A 13723-nucleotide genomic window follows, 5' to 3' on the forward strand; every position below is an offset into this window, starting at 1 on the left:
ATTTCCGCCAAAGACCCGGATGGGCAGCCCCGATTCTGGACAGAGTGCCGCCCCTTTGAACTGGCCGCCCCAAGCACCTGCTTGCTAAGCTGGTGCCTGGAGCTGGCCCTGTACCTAGCTCAGGGTGTTTTACTTTATCTCGACACTGGATTATGCCCTATGAGGGGGTTAACCACGTAATGGTCCCTGTGGGAGTTAGCGGATGCACAGGCCTGGTGCAGACCCACCGTGTGCTTGCTTCTCTGTGCTATCATGCAGGAGACCTGGGTGCAGTTTCTCTGCTCTCCCCATGGACAGGAATGCTGTTGAAGTTCATTGAGGGCTGCATGCTGCAAGGGGCTGAGCACCCTCAGGTTCCATTGCCCTTAGTTTGAATGAAGGGTGGCTCAGCACCTCTCAGGAAATGCTCGGCACTTTGCAAGGCAGGGCACTTCACTCCTCAAAGCCTTTTGAAGTAGAACAATCCAAGGAGCAGTCTGCCTTGTGATGTGGATGGCTGTCCCCTCGGAATGCAGACCTGGCTGCAGGCCTCACACGGTACAGTACTGTCTCACATCTGACTTCCCTAGACTTTGATCTGGAGCCTCTGTAACCCTGTCTTGCTTAAATCACCCTAGATAATGCTCTACAGTCATTGTGCCAGCTTCCAATTCACCTGTGTTGATTCTCCCTGGGCTGGTGGGGGCTTGATGATCTGTGTGGCAGGCTTTGCTGCCAGCTCAGACAGCACTGAGTGGGGCAGATTATGTCCAGTGCGGATGGGAGCTTTTCAGACAACCAATGGGGCAAATCACAGACAGCGCAAAGTACTGCTCATGGTTATTATGCCTTAGGATATTAATCCAGGTACAATCTGCATTCCCACAACAGACAAGATTTTGTTTAGGTGGTGACCACAAAATTGGCATGGGCAAACAGGTGATTGCATTTGCATACAGTGTATGTGTAAAGCATGTAATTATGTATGCAACCAAGTACATACACATGGACAAGTGCAACATCCACCTTAATATATGGAGATATACCTATCTCATAGAGCTGGAAGGGACCCAGAAGGGTCATTGAGTCCAGCCCCCTGCCTTCAATAGCAGGACTAAGTACTGACCTTGCCCCAGATCCCTAAGCGGCCCCCTCAAGGACTGAACTCACAACCCTGGGTTTAGCAGGCCAATGCTCAAACCACTGAGCTATCCCCCCCACCTTGCTAGTGACCAGAGATTGTACCCCCAGGACTTTATGAACGTCTATAGCTTGAACTAAAGGACTAACTCCCATAGCTGGCAGCTGAAGCAGACTCATTTGTGCAGCTCAGACACAGAGTGGGAAGTGTGACACATACGGAACAGTGGATTATAGAAGCACACTTGTTTGCACATGCAATTAACTGCTTGCATGTACAAGTTCAAATTTTGTGATTATGGTGCAATATTTGGGGGAAAAGGCCTGGGCACTGTGCCTGTCACTCTCCTGGTTTGTACGTACCTACTTCAGCACCCGACAGTACAAGACACAAGTCATCCCTGTAATCCCAGTTTATTTATGAACTAAATACCTAGGCACAACAGGGCAAGTTAAGGATGCCGTTTCAGCTCTCATTATGAATTCTCTCATTTTCTAAATCAAATAAACTCTTATTCCTAAACTTTCCAATGCAGATTGGAGGATTTCAGCCAGGGTTGTTATTTGTTGGTTTGCCATCAATAATGTGCTCGGCACTGTACTATATCGAAATATGAAGATGCTCCATGCCCTGATCAATGTCAGTAGAGTTACACTGGCATAAAGCTGGTATAGCAGAATGGGGAAGCAGACCAGTGCCTCACCTTTCATTCTAGAAGATCAGGAACTGACTTCTGATGAATGCTTAAGCCCATTCTGAATCACCCAGCACACACAATAATGAGGATTTACGAAGGCAATACAATCTCACCATCTACTTTGTCTCAAAACATGGTAACTTCTCTTCCATCGGCACTGGAGACATGAGCCCTGTCCTTAAAGAGATCACAGTGCAAAACAGAACAAAGGAGGCCCTGCTTTTGGCTTTTGAAGTCAATCTCTTTTCTCCATTTACTTGCCCCTAGCAGATTTAACAGCCCACAATCTCAGAAATGCAGGTAAGAACATAAGAATGGCCCTACTGGGTCAGACCAAAGGTCCATCTAGCTCAGTATCCTGTCTTCCAACAGTGGCCAATGCCAGGGGCCCCAGAGGGAATGAACAGAACAGGTAATCATCAAGTGATCCATTCCCTGTTGCTCACTTCCAGCTTCTTGCAAACAGACGCTAGGGACAACTTTCCTACCCATCCTGGCTAATAGCCATTGATGGACCTATCCTCCATTAATTTATCTAGTTCTGTTTTGAACCCTGATATGGTCTTGGCCTTCACAACATCCTCTGGCAAGGAGTTCCACAGGTGGACTGTGCGTTCTGTGAAGAAATACTTCCTCTTATTTGTTTTAAACCTGCTGCCTATTAATTTCATTTGGTGACCCCTAGTCCTTGTGTTCTGAGAAGTAGTAAACAACACTTCCTTAGCTACTTTCTCTACACCAGTCATGATTTTATAGACCTCAATCATATCTCCCCCTAGCTGTCTCTTTTGCAAGCTGAAAAGTCCCAGTTTTATTAATCACTCCTCATACAGAAGCCATTCCATACCCCTAATCATTTTTGTTGCCCTTTTCTGAACTTTTTTCAGTTCCAATCTTTCTCTGAGATGGGGTGACCACATCTGCACACAGTATTCAAGATGTGGGTGTACCATGGATTTATATAGCGGCAACATGATATTTTCTGTCCTACAATCTATCCCTTTCTTAATTATTCCAGCATTCTGTTCGCTTTTTTTGACTGCTGCTGCACATTGAGTGGATGTTTTCAGAGAACTGTCCACAATGACTCCAAAATCTCTTTCTTGAGTGGTAACAGGTAAATATAAAGCTGCCATGGTCGAGGTGAAGGGAAAGAGAGAGGTGTTTTATTCCACCATTTTGCGGGCAAAGGGAAAACATACCAGGAGGTGTCTGAGTCCTCTGATGCCAAGTACACCGGGTCAGTGAACCTTTTCAGTGAAACATACACACGCTCTCTTCCTCTTCTGCTGGGAGTACAAAGTACATCTAGCACAGTTAGGCATCTGACACTTCCACTGCCAAATGTACCAGTTACTTCAATCACACCAGGACCCCTTCTTCTGACATACGCACACCCTGTTCCACTACGGCTAGATGTATCAGCCACACTCAACAGAGCCACGCCTCCTGTGCCGCTGATCTCAGCAGGTGTCAGCTCTTCTGCTACTTAATCAGTGGACATGCTCAATAATAGCACGTTCTCCTCCTGCTGTCAAACATGCCAGCCATGCTCAGCAGAGACCCACCCTCCACCAAGAACTGCGCCAAAACATGTCTAGACCGCGCCCATGTTCTCTATGGGCAAATATACAAGACACAGCTCCTTTGTTACTAAATTCAGGCCCACTGAATGCCTCTGCTGGCAAAAGTATCAAATAAACAGAGGTAACTAGTCATAAATTCATGGATCTTTATGATGTTGGTGGGCAGCCATCAAGGATGCCCCTTGGCTACCTAATCAGAGAAGTTCAGCCCAGATGTTGTATCCGGTTTTCAGTCAAAACCTGCATGCTCACCATATTCCTCAGCAGGGTGACAAAGGCAGGAGGTGGCACCTCCTACCATTCAGACCCTTCTTGACCAGATCAGACTTTATTTCTACTACAGCACCAACATATTAAATATAATGCTTTCCATAGAGGCTGAGTGACCCTTGCCACATGAAAAACACTGGCTGATTTCCAAAGGCTGCATTGTGAACCTAAAATGTCAATTGTAGGCCAAATTCTGCCTGTCATTGGAAAAGGTCGCACATATATGAATGCAGAAATTTGCCCTTTATTCTTCCCATGTCTATGGGCTGCCTTAGTAACATTTCTTCTAATAAGCAACCTTCATTTGCAATGTAAGAAGGTCAAATGGTACGTTTCGGATGTATATGATCAATAGATTATAATCAGAGAAAGTAGCGATAGGAAGGTTCAAATGGTCATAGACTCCATCTCTACCTGCCAGTGCAGGATTCTTCCCTACAGGACATTTACTAATGTATTGTCCAATATAGTTTTAAATAGTTGCCCACTGTTTCCTTTGAGGGTTCAGCAGACGATTACATCTCATGGTCAGGACACTTGATGTCTTCCTTCTTCATTTCATCCCATTATCCCCTGGTACCACCCTAATTAATTATTTCCATTCCTCCACTAATGATTTGTAGAGTTTCTCCATTTCCCCTCAGAATTATCACTTAGCCAGGCTAGGCACATTTGTCTCTTTTAATCTTTCCACATCCGGCGATCCCTTCAGCCCTCAATCTTTTTTTCTTGCTCTTCTCTACGTTCTCCAGGTTGTCAGTCTCATTCCAGTGCCCAGAACCGAGTGTGATATTCTCGATGTGATTGTAACACAGGGATAGAGTGGGACTATTATCTCTCTCCTCCATAAGGTCATGTTTTGCCTATGCAGTCTAAATTTGCATTGACTGTTTTTGCTGCCTAATAGCCTAGAAACCCAGGTCTAGACTGCCAAGCACTATCCCCACCATGCTTCATTTGCCATTGCTGATTTCCACTGAATATATTTTCCCAGATTGACAAAATAACATTTTTCCAAGTGAATCTCATTTCGTTACTTTGCATCCATATTTTTTACTTCTCTAGACCCTATTTCTGCGTCCTTATTAATATTTGTAATAACAGGAACATGCTGTTTTCTCCCTCTTTCAGATCATTAATGAAAATATTCAATAAGATGGGACCGTGCTTGAGTCCCTTCAGTGCTCGGATACCTCTGTAAAAATCAATACACTGCCACTTATCCGTACCGTTTGTTCATGTTTCTTCAGCCAGTTTTTGATCCACTAGACAGAGCCTGATTCTCCATTGTATTGCTCCTTGTGTAGTCCTTCCCACTTGTCCAAGCGACTGTTATCATTCTGATATGATTGCATTTTACACACACTTTGCACAGCTGGAATTGAGACTATCCCAGGGGCAAAGCAGTGACAAATCTTAACATTTCTGATGAAGCGTGTGCGAGAAAGTATATTGCTTCCTTTACTAAAATCCAACCAGCGCAGATCTTCTGAATTCTCTTTGTTCATAATGGTCTCCCTCCTGCAGGTCTTACTCTGGAAGTTCCCATGGGTTCCAAAATTAGAATTTGAGTTAAACAAAGTAGTGGAGTGAACTATGATCTAACTGTGTTGTATAATTAACAATATCACCATACCTGTTCTCCCTTCTCTCCTCTGCCATATGGTCCTCTGCCCTAGAAAGGAGGGGGGAAGGTAAATTTAATATAGAATACTACATTGCAATTTTTATTCAAGGATCTCAAAGCACTCTATAAATATTATTTGTCAAAACACCCATGCAGATTTTATTCGTGATTATTTATACAGGGGCATATGTGCATGGCTCTTTACATGAAGAAAAGCAGAAGACAGAGATCCTGCTCTGGGACTGTTTATAATCCAAGGTCATGGTCCTGCAACTGTCCTACAGAGGTGCAAAGGTCTGTCCCTGTCGGTCCATCTGCAGGATCAGGAGTGAAGTTCAGAGAAAACGTAAGGTGAGATGGAGATAAACCCTGGTGGGAGAGGAACATGGGATGTGCAACAACAAAAATCACGTGGTTGCTTAGGAAATTGCCTACGTTTCTTCAGGGTTACACTTTATTTAATTAAAGATGCACTTATTATATAGATCAATATTATTACACCTATATAACAGGGCAGCACGAAGAGATCAAGCAATTTCCCCAGTTCAGACAACAAATAGCAGCTTAAAAGAACCTAGCCTCTCTGAACCCCAGCATCCCCATCTCACCAGACCACACTTACCCCTGATTCGTCATACGATGTTAGTTAATATTTATGACATTGAGCTTCCAAAAACAGACACACCCTCAGCTTTCATTAGTCCCAATCGCTGTTAAAAACCCAGCCTTTTTTTCTCTATTAAATAATGAACCAGAGGGTGGCATTTTTTATCAGGAGCACCTGATTGAAATTAGTTCCTAATGTCACCTTAATGTCACCTGTAAACAGCAAAGATCGACTCTTTCCTTTGTGTGTTAATGCACCACAGTGCCCCTCCTGGATGTACTACGCAGTCAATGTATCCAATTCGCACATCTGAACTAAAAGGCCAACGACAGGCCAACTAGCCCTCGGGTTGAGTGACAAAGTGTTGAAACACACAGAAAATGGCATCAGCTGACTGACACTAGAAGGGTGAATATCATCCCTGCTTGGAGGACGAGCACAAGCTGCAAGGAGAATACTGACCCTTGAAGAGCAGAGTGGGCCAGAAAACCTCATTCCAGGGAGCTGGAAGGATCAAGGGCCCAGGAAATGGCTTGTTAGTGGAGGAGAGGAAGCAGTCCTGGGTAACTAGGACACTGTTCTTTTAAAGGCCTGGGATCTGAAGTTCTGTAGTGTAGGGTGGAGCAGGGCTCCCTTCTCTTCCAGCCAATCGGGAGGCGCTCCCTGGAGAAGGACAGTATATAGACGGGGTCTTCTCCCTTAGAACAGCGGAAACACTGACGAGAGAAGGATGCCAGAGCCAGAAGGCTAAACTCCAGGGTAAGATACCTATGCTATGGCAGGGGAAGAGCTCTCTGTAGACAGCAGAAGAGCCAGAGATACGTGGGAACCTTTGGATTGCAGTGATGGTCTTTATAGTGGGACTGTTTGCGGTCATTAAAACAGCCCCAAGTGGAGGGTGGTAGGACATGTCTGTAAAGGTATGTCTACACTGCCGTTAAACACCCACGGCTGGCCTGTGTCAGCTGAACTCGCGCTCCAGGGCTGTAAAACTGCAGTGTAGATCTTCAGGCTCAGGCTGGAGCCAGAGCTCTGGGACGTTCCCCCTCGTCAGGTTCCAGAGCTTGGGCTCCAATCCAAATATCTACACAGCAATTTCACTGTCCTGCAGCCTGAGCCCTGCAAGCCCGAGTCGGCTGACCCAAGCCAGCCATGGGTGTCTAACTGCAGTGTAGACATAACCTAAAGGGCCATGAAGACAAAGAATAGAGGGAGTCTGCTGAAAATAGAGCTCTGGTCATGAGGGACCGCTCAATAAGCAGAAGTCCTTTCACAGTTGCATAAGCCCCAAGCAATCAGTAGGAGAACAACCCTTTTGCCATCTCTCACATTCCACTACAAAATCAGTCAGCCTCCGACAGCTCTGACTTACTGAGTCTCCTTTTTCTCCTTTTAAACCAGGAAGTCCTTGGCTGCCACTTTCTCCCTGGAGGAGAGGAAAGGGATGTGAGCATCACAAGACAGTAAAGCACATCGCTCTTCTGAAAGGCACCCGGCCACTGCTGATTGTGCCACCCAATTGATTCAACTCAAGAGTTGCCCCATGTTAACGTTTGTATATTCAATATTTCAAATATGTCTTTGTTATTTAAGTGTATCAAAGATTTGCCTCCCAATACTGAAGCCCACATTCCCCAAAGCCCCAGCTTAAGAGCTAGCAACAGGGCAGGTGCTGCTGCAATCAGAAAGTCCACTCATGCATCACTTTGTTTCCAGGACATGGGAAGCTTGGGTGTTGCTGTATGATTTATACGCAGTCACGGATTTAAAAATACGCATAGAATCCTCGAAGGGGCAATGTCAAGGCAAAGAGACGTCTCCTTTGGGCACCCTCAGAAGGCCTTACTTTTACAATTCCTTTTCTACAGTGAGGATTCCCAGCCTTTGAAACGTGGGCTGCATTAGATCCCGAGCATGAGCACCCATGGGGAAAAATTGGTGGGTGCTCTGCACTCACAGGCAGCACCCCGCCCCAGCTCACCTCCACCTCCACTCTGCCTCCTTCCCTGGGTGTGCCACTTCTCCCCCTAGCTTCCCGCTGTGAAACAACTGTTTTGCGGCGGATGCGCTGGGAGGGAGGGGGAAGGAGGGAGAACGCGGTGCACTCGGGGAAGAGGCGGGGCTGGGGTGGGGATTTGGGGAAGGAGTCAAATAGGGGCAGGGACTTTGGGGAAAGGGGTTGGAATGGGGGCGGAGCAGGGGTGGAGTCAAGGCAGGTGAGGGCACGAGCACCCACCAGCGCCGGGAAAAGTTGTCGCCTATGATCCCGAGAGCTCCATCCCTTAGTTGTTAAAATGGTCCAAAAAAAGGAAAAAATAATGAAAATTTTAAAAAATGTCAGTCATCTCTGTTCTGCAGGTTTCAAAAGGGAACCATTTTTCATTTATTCCAAATTTGTCAGGAACATTTTTGTTTCAGAATTTTTTTGTTGTTTTTTCCCATGTTGTGGGGTTTTCTTCCCTGGCCCCCCTTTTTCTATTTTGAAAAAGGCAGCAAGAACGGGAAAGGGGGAAATGAGAAAGAGGGGGAAAAGAAAAGCGAGACACTGAAAAATGTGTGTGGGGGGGTTCATTTTCCAATTTCATCCATAAAAACTAGACAAATTAAAAAAATATTTGTGAAAAATTCAGATTTTTGTTTTGTTTTTGTTCAAAAAGTTCCTACCGGCCCTGCAGCTGAATTCTGTGTAATTTAGGGGTAAGAACAAAGATAGGTTTGAATGATATTTCCACACCCCAATCCCACTCACGGACATGGGCCAGTTCAGCCCCTAGCACAACTCAGAGCAACCTCAAGGTTCCTCTTGCTGGAAGCTCTTACATCAGTCAGGGGTTGCTCCAGGTTATAGGGTGACCAGACGTCCCGTTTTTAAGCCCAAGAGCTCCAGCTCGGGGCGCTGGCCAAGAGGAGCCAAGCCCTGCATGTGCCAAAGCCCCGCACAGCACTGGCACAGTGGGGAAGCCTTTCTGCTCCTCAGCTAAGCTCTGGAGTGGGGGTGGGAAGCGATTTCCAGCCTGTTCATGCCCCAAACCTGCAGGCTCCCAGCAGCCCCTGCGGCAGGGGCTTAGCACCCTCCTCACCCCACCCCAACCCCTTAGCTGCCTTTCCACACTGTGCAGGCAGGAGGGGACAAGCTGCTTCCAGCGTGGTGTGGCAGGGAGGGAGGGAGGGAAGAGATGAGCTCTGCGAAGACACGGGCCAGGTCATCCCTTCCTCCCTCCTCCTCTTCTGCAACTGAAAGCAGCTCCCTTCCCTTCCCTCCTGCACAGCGCTGAAAGGCTGCTGCTGGCCACATTCTGGTGTGAACCCTGGCAGAAATCGGGGAGTGGGGAGATGTGACCCCACGTGTCCCTCCACATTGCCTTGGGAAGTTGCGGTGCCAGATACCAGGAGAGGTGTCTCCATTCTGGGGGCCCAGCAAGGTATGGAGGGCAGTGAACAGCGGGCAGGGAGGGTCAGGTTGGTTGGTCAGTCACCCTCCCCGTGTGAGAGAGGTGTACGGAGTGTGTGTGTGTGTCACCTCTCCCCGTGTGTGTGTGGAGGAGGGGTGTGTGAAAACAATCCAACTATGCAGTATTTCTTTTTAACGGGGCTCAGTCAACTTGATGTGAATTTGAATGTTTGTACTGCATAGTTCTGATTGGTTGCCATGGAACTCGCTTGAATACAAGTAATTTTACCAGTTGTCCCATATTCAGCATAGGGAAATATGGTCCCCCTAACTGGGAAGGAATAGCATAGAGCCAGCTACAATAGCTCATGCAGCAGTCCAAGATTTCCTCATTCCAGATAAAATGGGATTTAATCATGATTTCTGATATGGTGCTGAATTCGATTTGCCCTTGTGGACTTGTAACTAAGAAGTGTTCATCTCATCTCTTGTCAGGACACATACTTTCTCTGATGGAGACAACCCAGAGAGATGTGCTGAAGTCTAAGTCTTTAATTAGACTAGTAAGAAGGTGCAAATTTGTAACAGGGAGGGTAATTAACCCTTGGAACAATTTACATGGGTTGTGGTGGATTCTCCATCACTGGCAACTTTTAAATCAAGATGGGATCTTTGTTTTTCTAAAAGATCTGCTCTAGTTCAAATAGGAATTAATTCAGGGAAGTTTATGGCCTGTGTTATACAGGAGGTCAGGCTAGATGATCACAGTGTTCCTTGCTGGCCTTAGAAGCCTATGAAAATAGGTGTGAAAAGCATGATGCATCCAAGAATATTTAAAATAAAGATGGTGTTAACAGTTGTATTCTGCAACACATTAACAACCAAACTCAGTCTCCCCTGTACACACACTGATTCTTCCAAGTCTATTTCTGTGTCTTTCTCTATTTTTTTTGTTGCTACATCTCCTTCCAAAACAAAGCATGCTGTCTCACAGTATATTACCCTCTCTTTGACAACATAGTGGGCTGAGGCAGAGACAATCACATCTAAAGGAGTTTTTCCTTTCTCTAATCTCTGTGTGTTCCCATGGTTTGCCCTGGGTTATGGGACTTAAACTGAAGAAAAATAGAAGGTTATCAACTTCCTCCTCTGTTTCAGATTTTTGCTCACTTGCATGGAACATTCACAGGAGTCAGACAATGTCACAATAAGAGCGTCCTCCAAGCTTTCCTGCCCTGACTTTTCCTCTCAGAGGAAATCAACCTACTCTTGTGGAATCACTCTCAGAATCAATGGCTAAGGGCCCTGGTATCCATATGCACAAGAACTGCTAATGACTTCCATGAGGTTGGAGCGTGTCTATCTGAGGGAAAAAACTGGCTCCCACAATCATTTAGGGCTAGATTGTACCCTTACTGACTGCCCTGAGTCAAGGATGGTGTGTAGTGACACTGCCCCTGGAGCAGAGCAAAGAATGAATTGTGACTTGGTCACAATCCCTTCCCTTCTTCCCCCTTGCTCTGGGGAGGGAATAAGTTACTTCATCCTTTTTCAGGTATACATGCTTCCCTGTATGTGCTTGCACAACTGCTCTTGCTGTTGAGGGCAGGGTAGAGAGGGCAGAGCTTGAATTCCCCAAGGGTCAGGGCCAACTCCAGGCACCAGCACAGCAAACAGGTGCCTGGGGTGGCCAACGGAAAGGGGCAGCACGTCCGGCTCTTCGGCGGCAATTTGGCCACGGGTCCCTCAGTCCCCCTTGGAGGGAAGGACCTGCCGCCAAAGAATGAAGCAGTGGCAGTAGAGTGCCGCTGACCACGGCAAAAAAGCTGGAGCCGGCCCTGCCAAGGGTGTGGTGTTCTGTCCCATTTAGTGGCACCAAGACCACTTAGAGAGAGAGTTAAATGAGTCTGCTCTACAGCCTTACCTAAGAGCCAGTTGGCTTTTAGCTCATGCAGTAGAGGCTCATGCTTTAAGCTCCAGAGGCCCCAGGTTCAATCCTGCCCGTCAATGACCGGGGTCTGTCAGCGTTACACATATACAGGCTGGTGGAGAGGGGATACTCTCCTCTGGGCTGCGTAAGGACTGACAATCTAGCCTAGATATTAACTGGACCACAAATGCCATAAAGGGCTTCACATCCATTTACTAATTAATCTTCACAGCATCCCTGTGAGGCAGGCACAAAAAATTATCTCTATTTAGTGGATAGGTAAGATGAGGGTAAGGGAGGTTAAATGACCTCCCCTCTCCCACACAGGGATTCATCAGCAGAGCTTGGATTAAAATTCAAGAGTCCCCAACCCCTGGGTCAGTGCACAGCTCATTAGATCACTGTTACACAAACCTTATAGGTCCTTGGATGCACCTGGGTTATGGAACATCAAAGCCAGGTGATTACTAGCCATAGATCAGTGAATAAGGCTTGCGATTCAATTCTCCAGCTACAGAACTGTGTTCACACCATTTTACTGAGAGTGAAGTGGGCTAGTCACTAGTGTTTCTGGAGTCTGTTACCGGGCTGTGCCGGTGGGTGAGACAACACACATTTTCTTTCTTCGTTTTATCATTGCCATCCTTTTGTGTTCTTCTCGCAATCATTTCTCATGGTTCTGTCATTTTGAAGAATAGCCCATCATCACTTAAACTGTCACAGATTAAAATAGGAACGGGACTATTTATAGTCCCATGGAAACAACGGGCCAAATTCTCAGCCATTTTAAACAGCTGCAGCTTAAAGTCAACAGGCCTGTCTCCATTTGCCCCAGCAGAAAATATACACCCAAAGCATTTCTTTCCGCATCCCAGAAACATTTAACTATTGAGAGCACAGTGAGCCTCTCCAAAAAAAAACATGCTTTGGGATTTTTAACCTCACAAGTCATACAGCATAAGTGAGCTTCCTCTCACACTTCATGAGAGGTAGGCATCATCCAGCTAAGTAGGATTTAGAATCATCGGGGGGAAGAATGATTGGTTTACTCTGTGCATTCTAAGAAGAAATCTATCTAGAAATATAGCCCATATTTAACTTCACCCCATGACTCAAATGCTCTTGGTGGGATACTGGATTACAGGGCTCCATCCTCCTACCCCAGTCTCAGTAAAGTTCTGGTGGATGACTAACAGTAATGATGTGGCCTTTTAGCTTGGGGACAGTGCAGAATTACTGGAGAATCACCATCAAAGTTGTGATGTAGGCCAGTGTAGAAACAGCCAATGTAGAAACAAGAATGTAGCCAATGTAGAAACAAAAATGTGGCATGGTAGTGCTTCTAGAATATACATAAAGCCACTTCAGTGAAACTTGGGGGTGAGCATAGTCAAGACACGCACACTAACTACTGGGTTCCCCATAGTCCACCTTGGACACATCCAACCCATCTCTTGTCTGCTATTAGTTTATTGGACTTTGTTCCTTAAACTTTTCCCATCATACAGAATAACCCAGCACTTCATACGGCATTTTTAAATAGACAAAATGGAAAACATACTACTGACCTTTTGACCTCTAGGACCTTCGGGGCCAGCTGGGCCCCTCTCACCCTAAAGAGAGAAGAAGGAGACTATTTGGAGACTGCTCTTCTCACTACATGCCAGCACACTAGGGGCCCACCAGAGACAATAGAAAGAGCCCCACAATGGAAGAGTCCATTTCAGTGGGCAATGGACGGGAAGCTACATGGCCTCAAGGTTGGAGCAACGACACACAAAAAGAAAAAAGTCAGCGATGAAAATATTGCAGCAGCGCTAACACCTTAAAGGCCCCATTCACTGCTGACTTAAACAGGCTCAACTCCACTAAAGGCAAGGGGATTGTTTCTGCATGGCTCCCATTTACCCTACCAGCCTATTCCTGTTATGTCTTACAAAACCTGTACCTAAAAGGGGTGGTAAAAATTGCCGCTTCATTTTCTAGGTTGATCTCCAGAAGCCACAATCAGGATCAAGATCCAGTGAACTGGGTGCTGACAAAACCCCTAAGACACAGTCCTTTTCCCCAACAAGCTTACAATCGAGGAGTTTGTGATCCTGACTGGCACTGCAGGTCAAGCACTATGCAGGTCCTCTACTAGATCCTACTCCCAAAACCAAAGGGGCTGGCCAGTCTCCCAAAAGAGAACACAGAGTCACTCACACACTCACCTTTTCTCCAGCAGGACAGGAACAGTTGAGGGTGTTTGGGGGGCCCACTTGTTCGCTGCCGACAGTGGGTCTTATTTCAGCAGGTGGCGCTTCAGTAACGACCGTCACCTGGCACTAAAAGCAAACCACTCATGTCATTATCAGGTCTTCCCTTTTAGCAACCTCGTTTGCCTTTGATCCACTTTATGGAAGCCAAATTAGTATTTACTGACACATGTTGCTAACTATGTCGAATTCCACAGACTTGGGGATTAGAAGAATCAAGTGTTTGCTTGGATTTGG

General features: G+C 46.3%; 1 protein-coding gene across 1 annotated transcript in view; it reads right to left on the reverse strand.

The window, feature by feature from the left end:
• COL22A1 (collagen type XXII alpha 1 chain) overlaps window positions 1-13723 on the reverse strand; it is a 310719-nt gene that overhangs the window by 162414 nt on the left and 134582 nt on the right. Inside the window, exons 10-13 of the mRNA XM_039526471.1 lie at window positions 13442-13555; window positions 12797-12841; window positions 7280-7333; window positions 5310-5348 (exon numbers count right to left, since the gene is read on the reverse strand). Of these exons, the coding sequence (XP_039382405.1) occupies window positions 5310-5348; window positions 7280-7333; window positions 12797-12841; window positions 13442-13555 (252 nt within the window). The remainder of the gene's footprint in view (window positions 1-5309; window positions 5349-7279; window positions 7334-12796; window positions 12842-13441; window positions 13556-13723) is intronic.

The sequence above is a fragment of the Mauremys reevesii genome, linkage group 2 (genome assembly GCF_016161935.1).
Source record: "Mauremys reevesii isolate NIE-2019 linkage group 2, ASM1616193v1, whole genome shotgun sequence".
NCBI lineage: Eukaryota > Metazoa > Chordata > Testudines > Geoemydidae > Mauremys > Mauremys reevesii.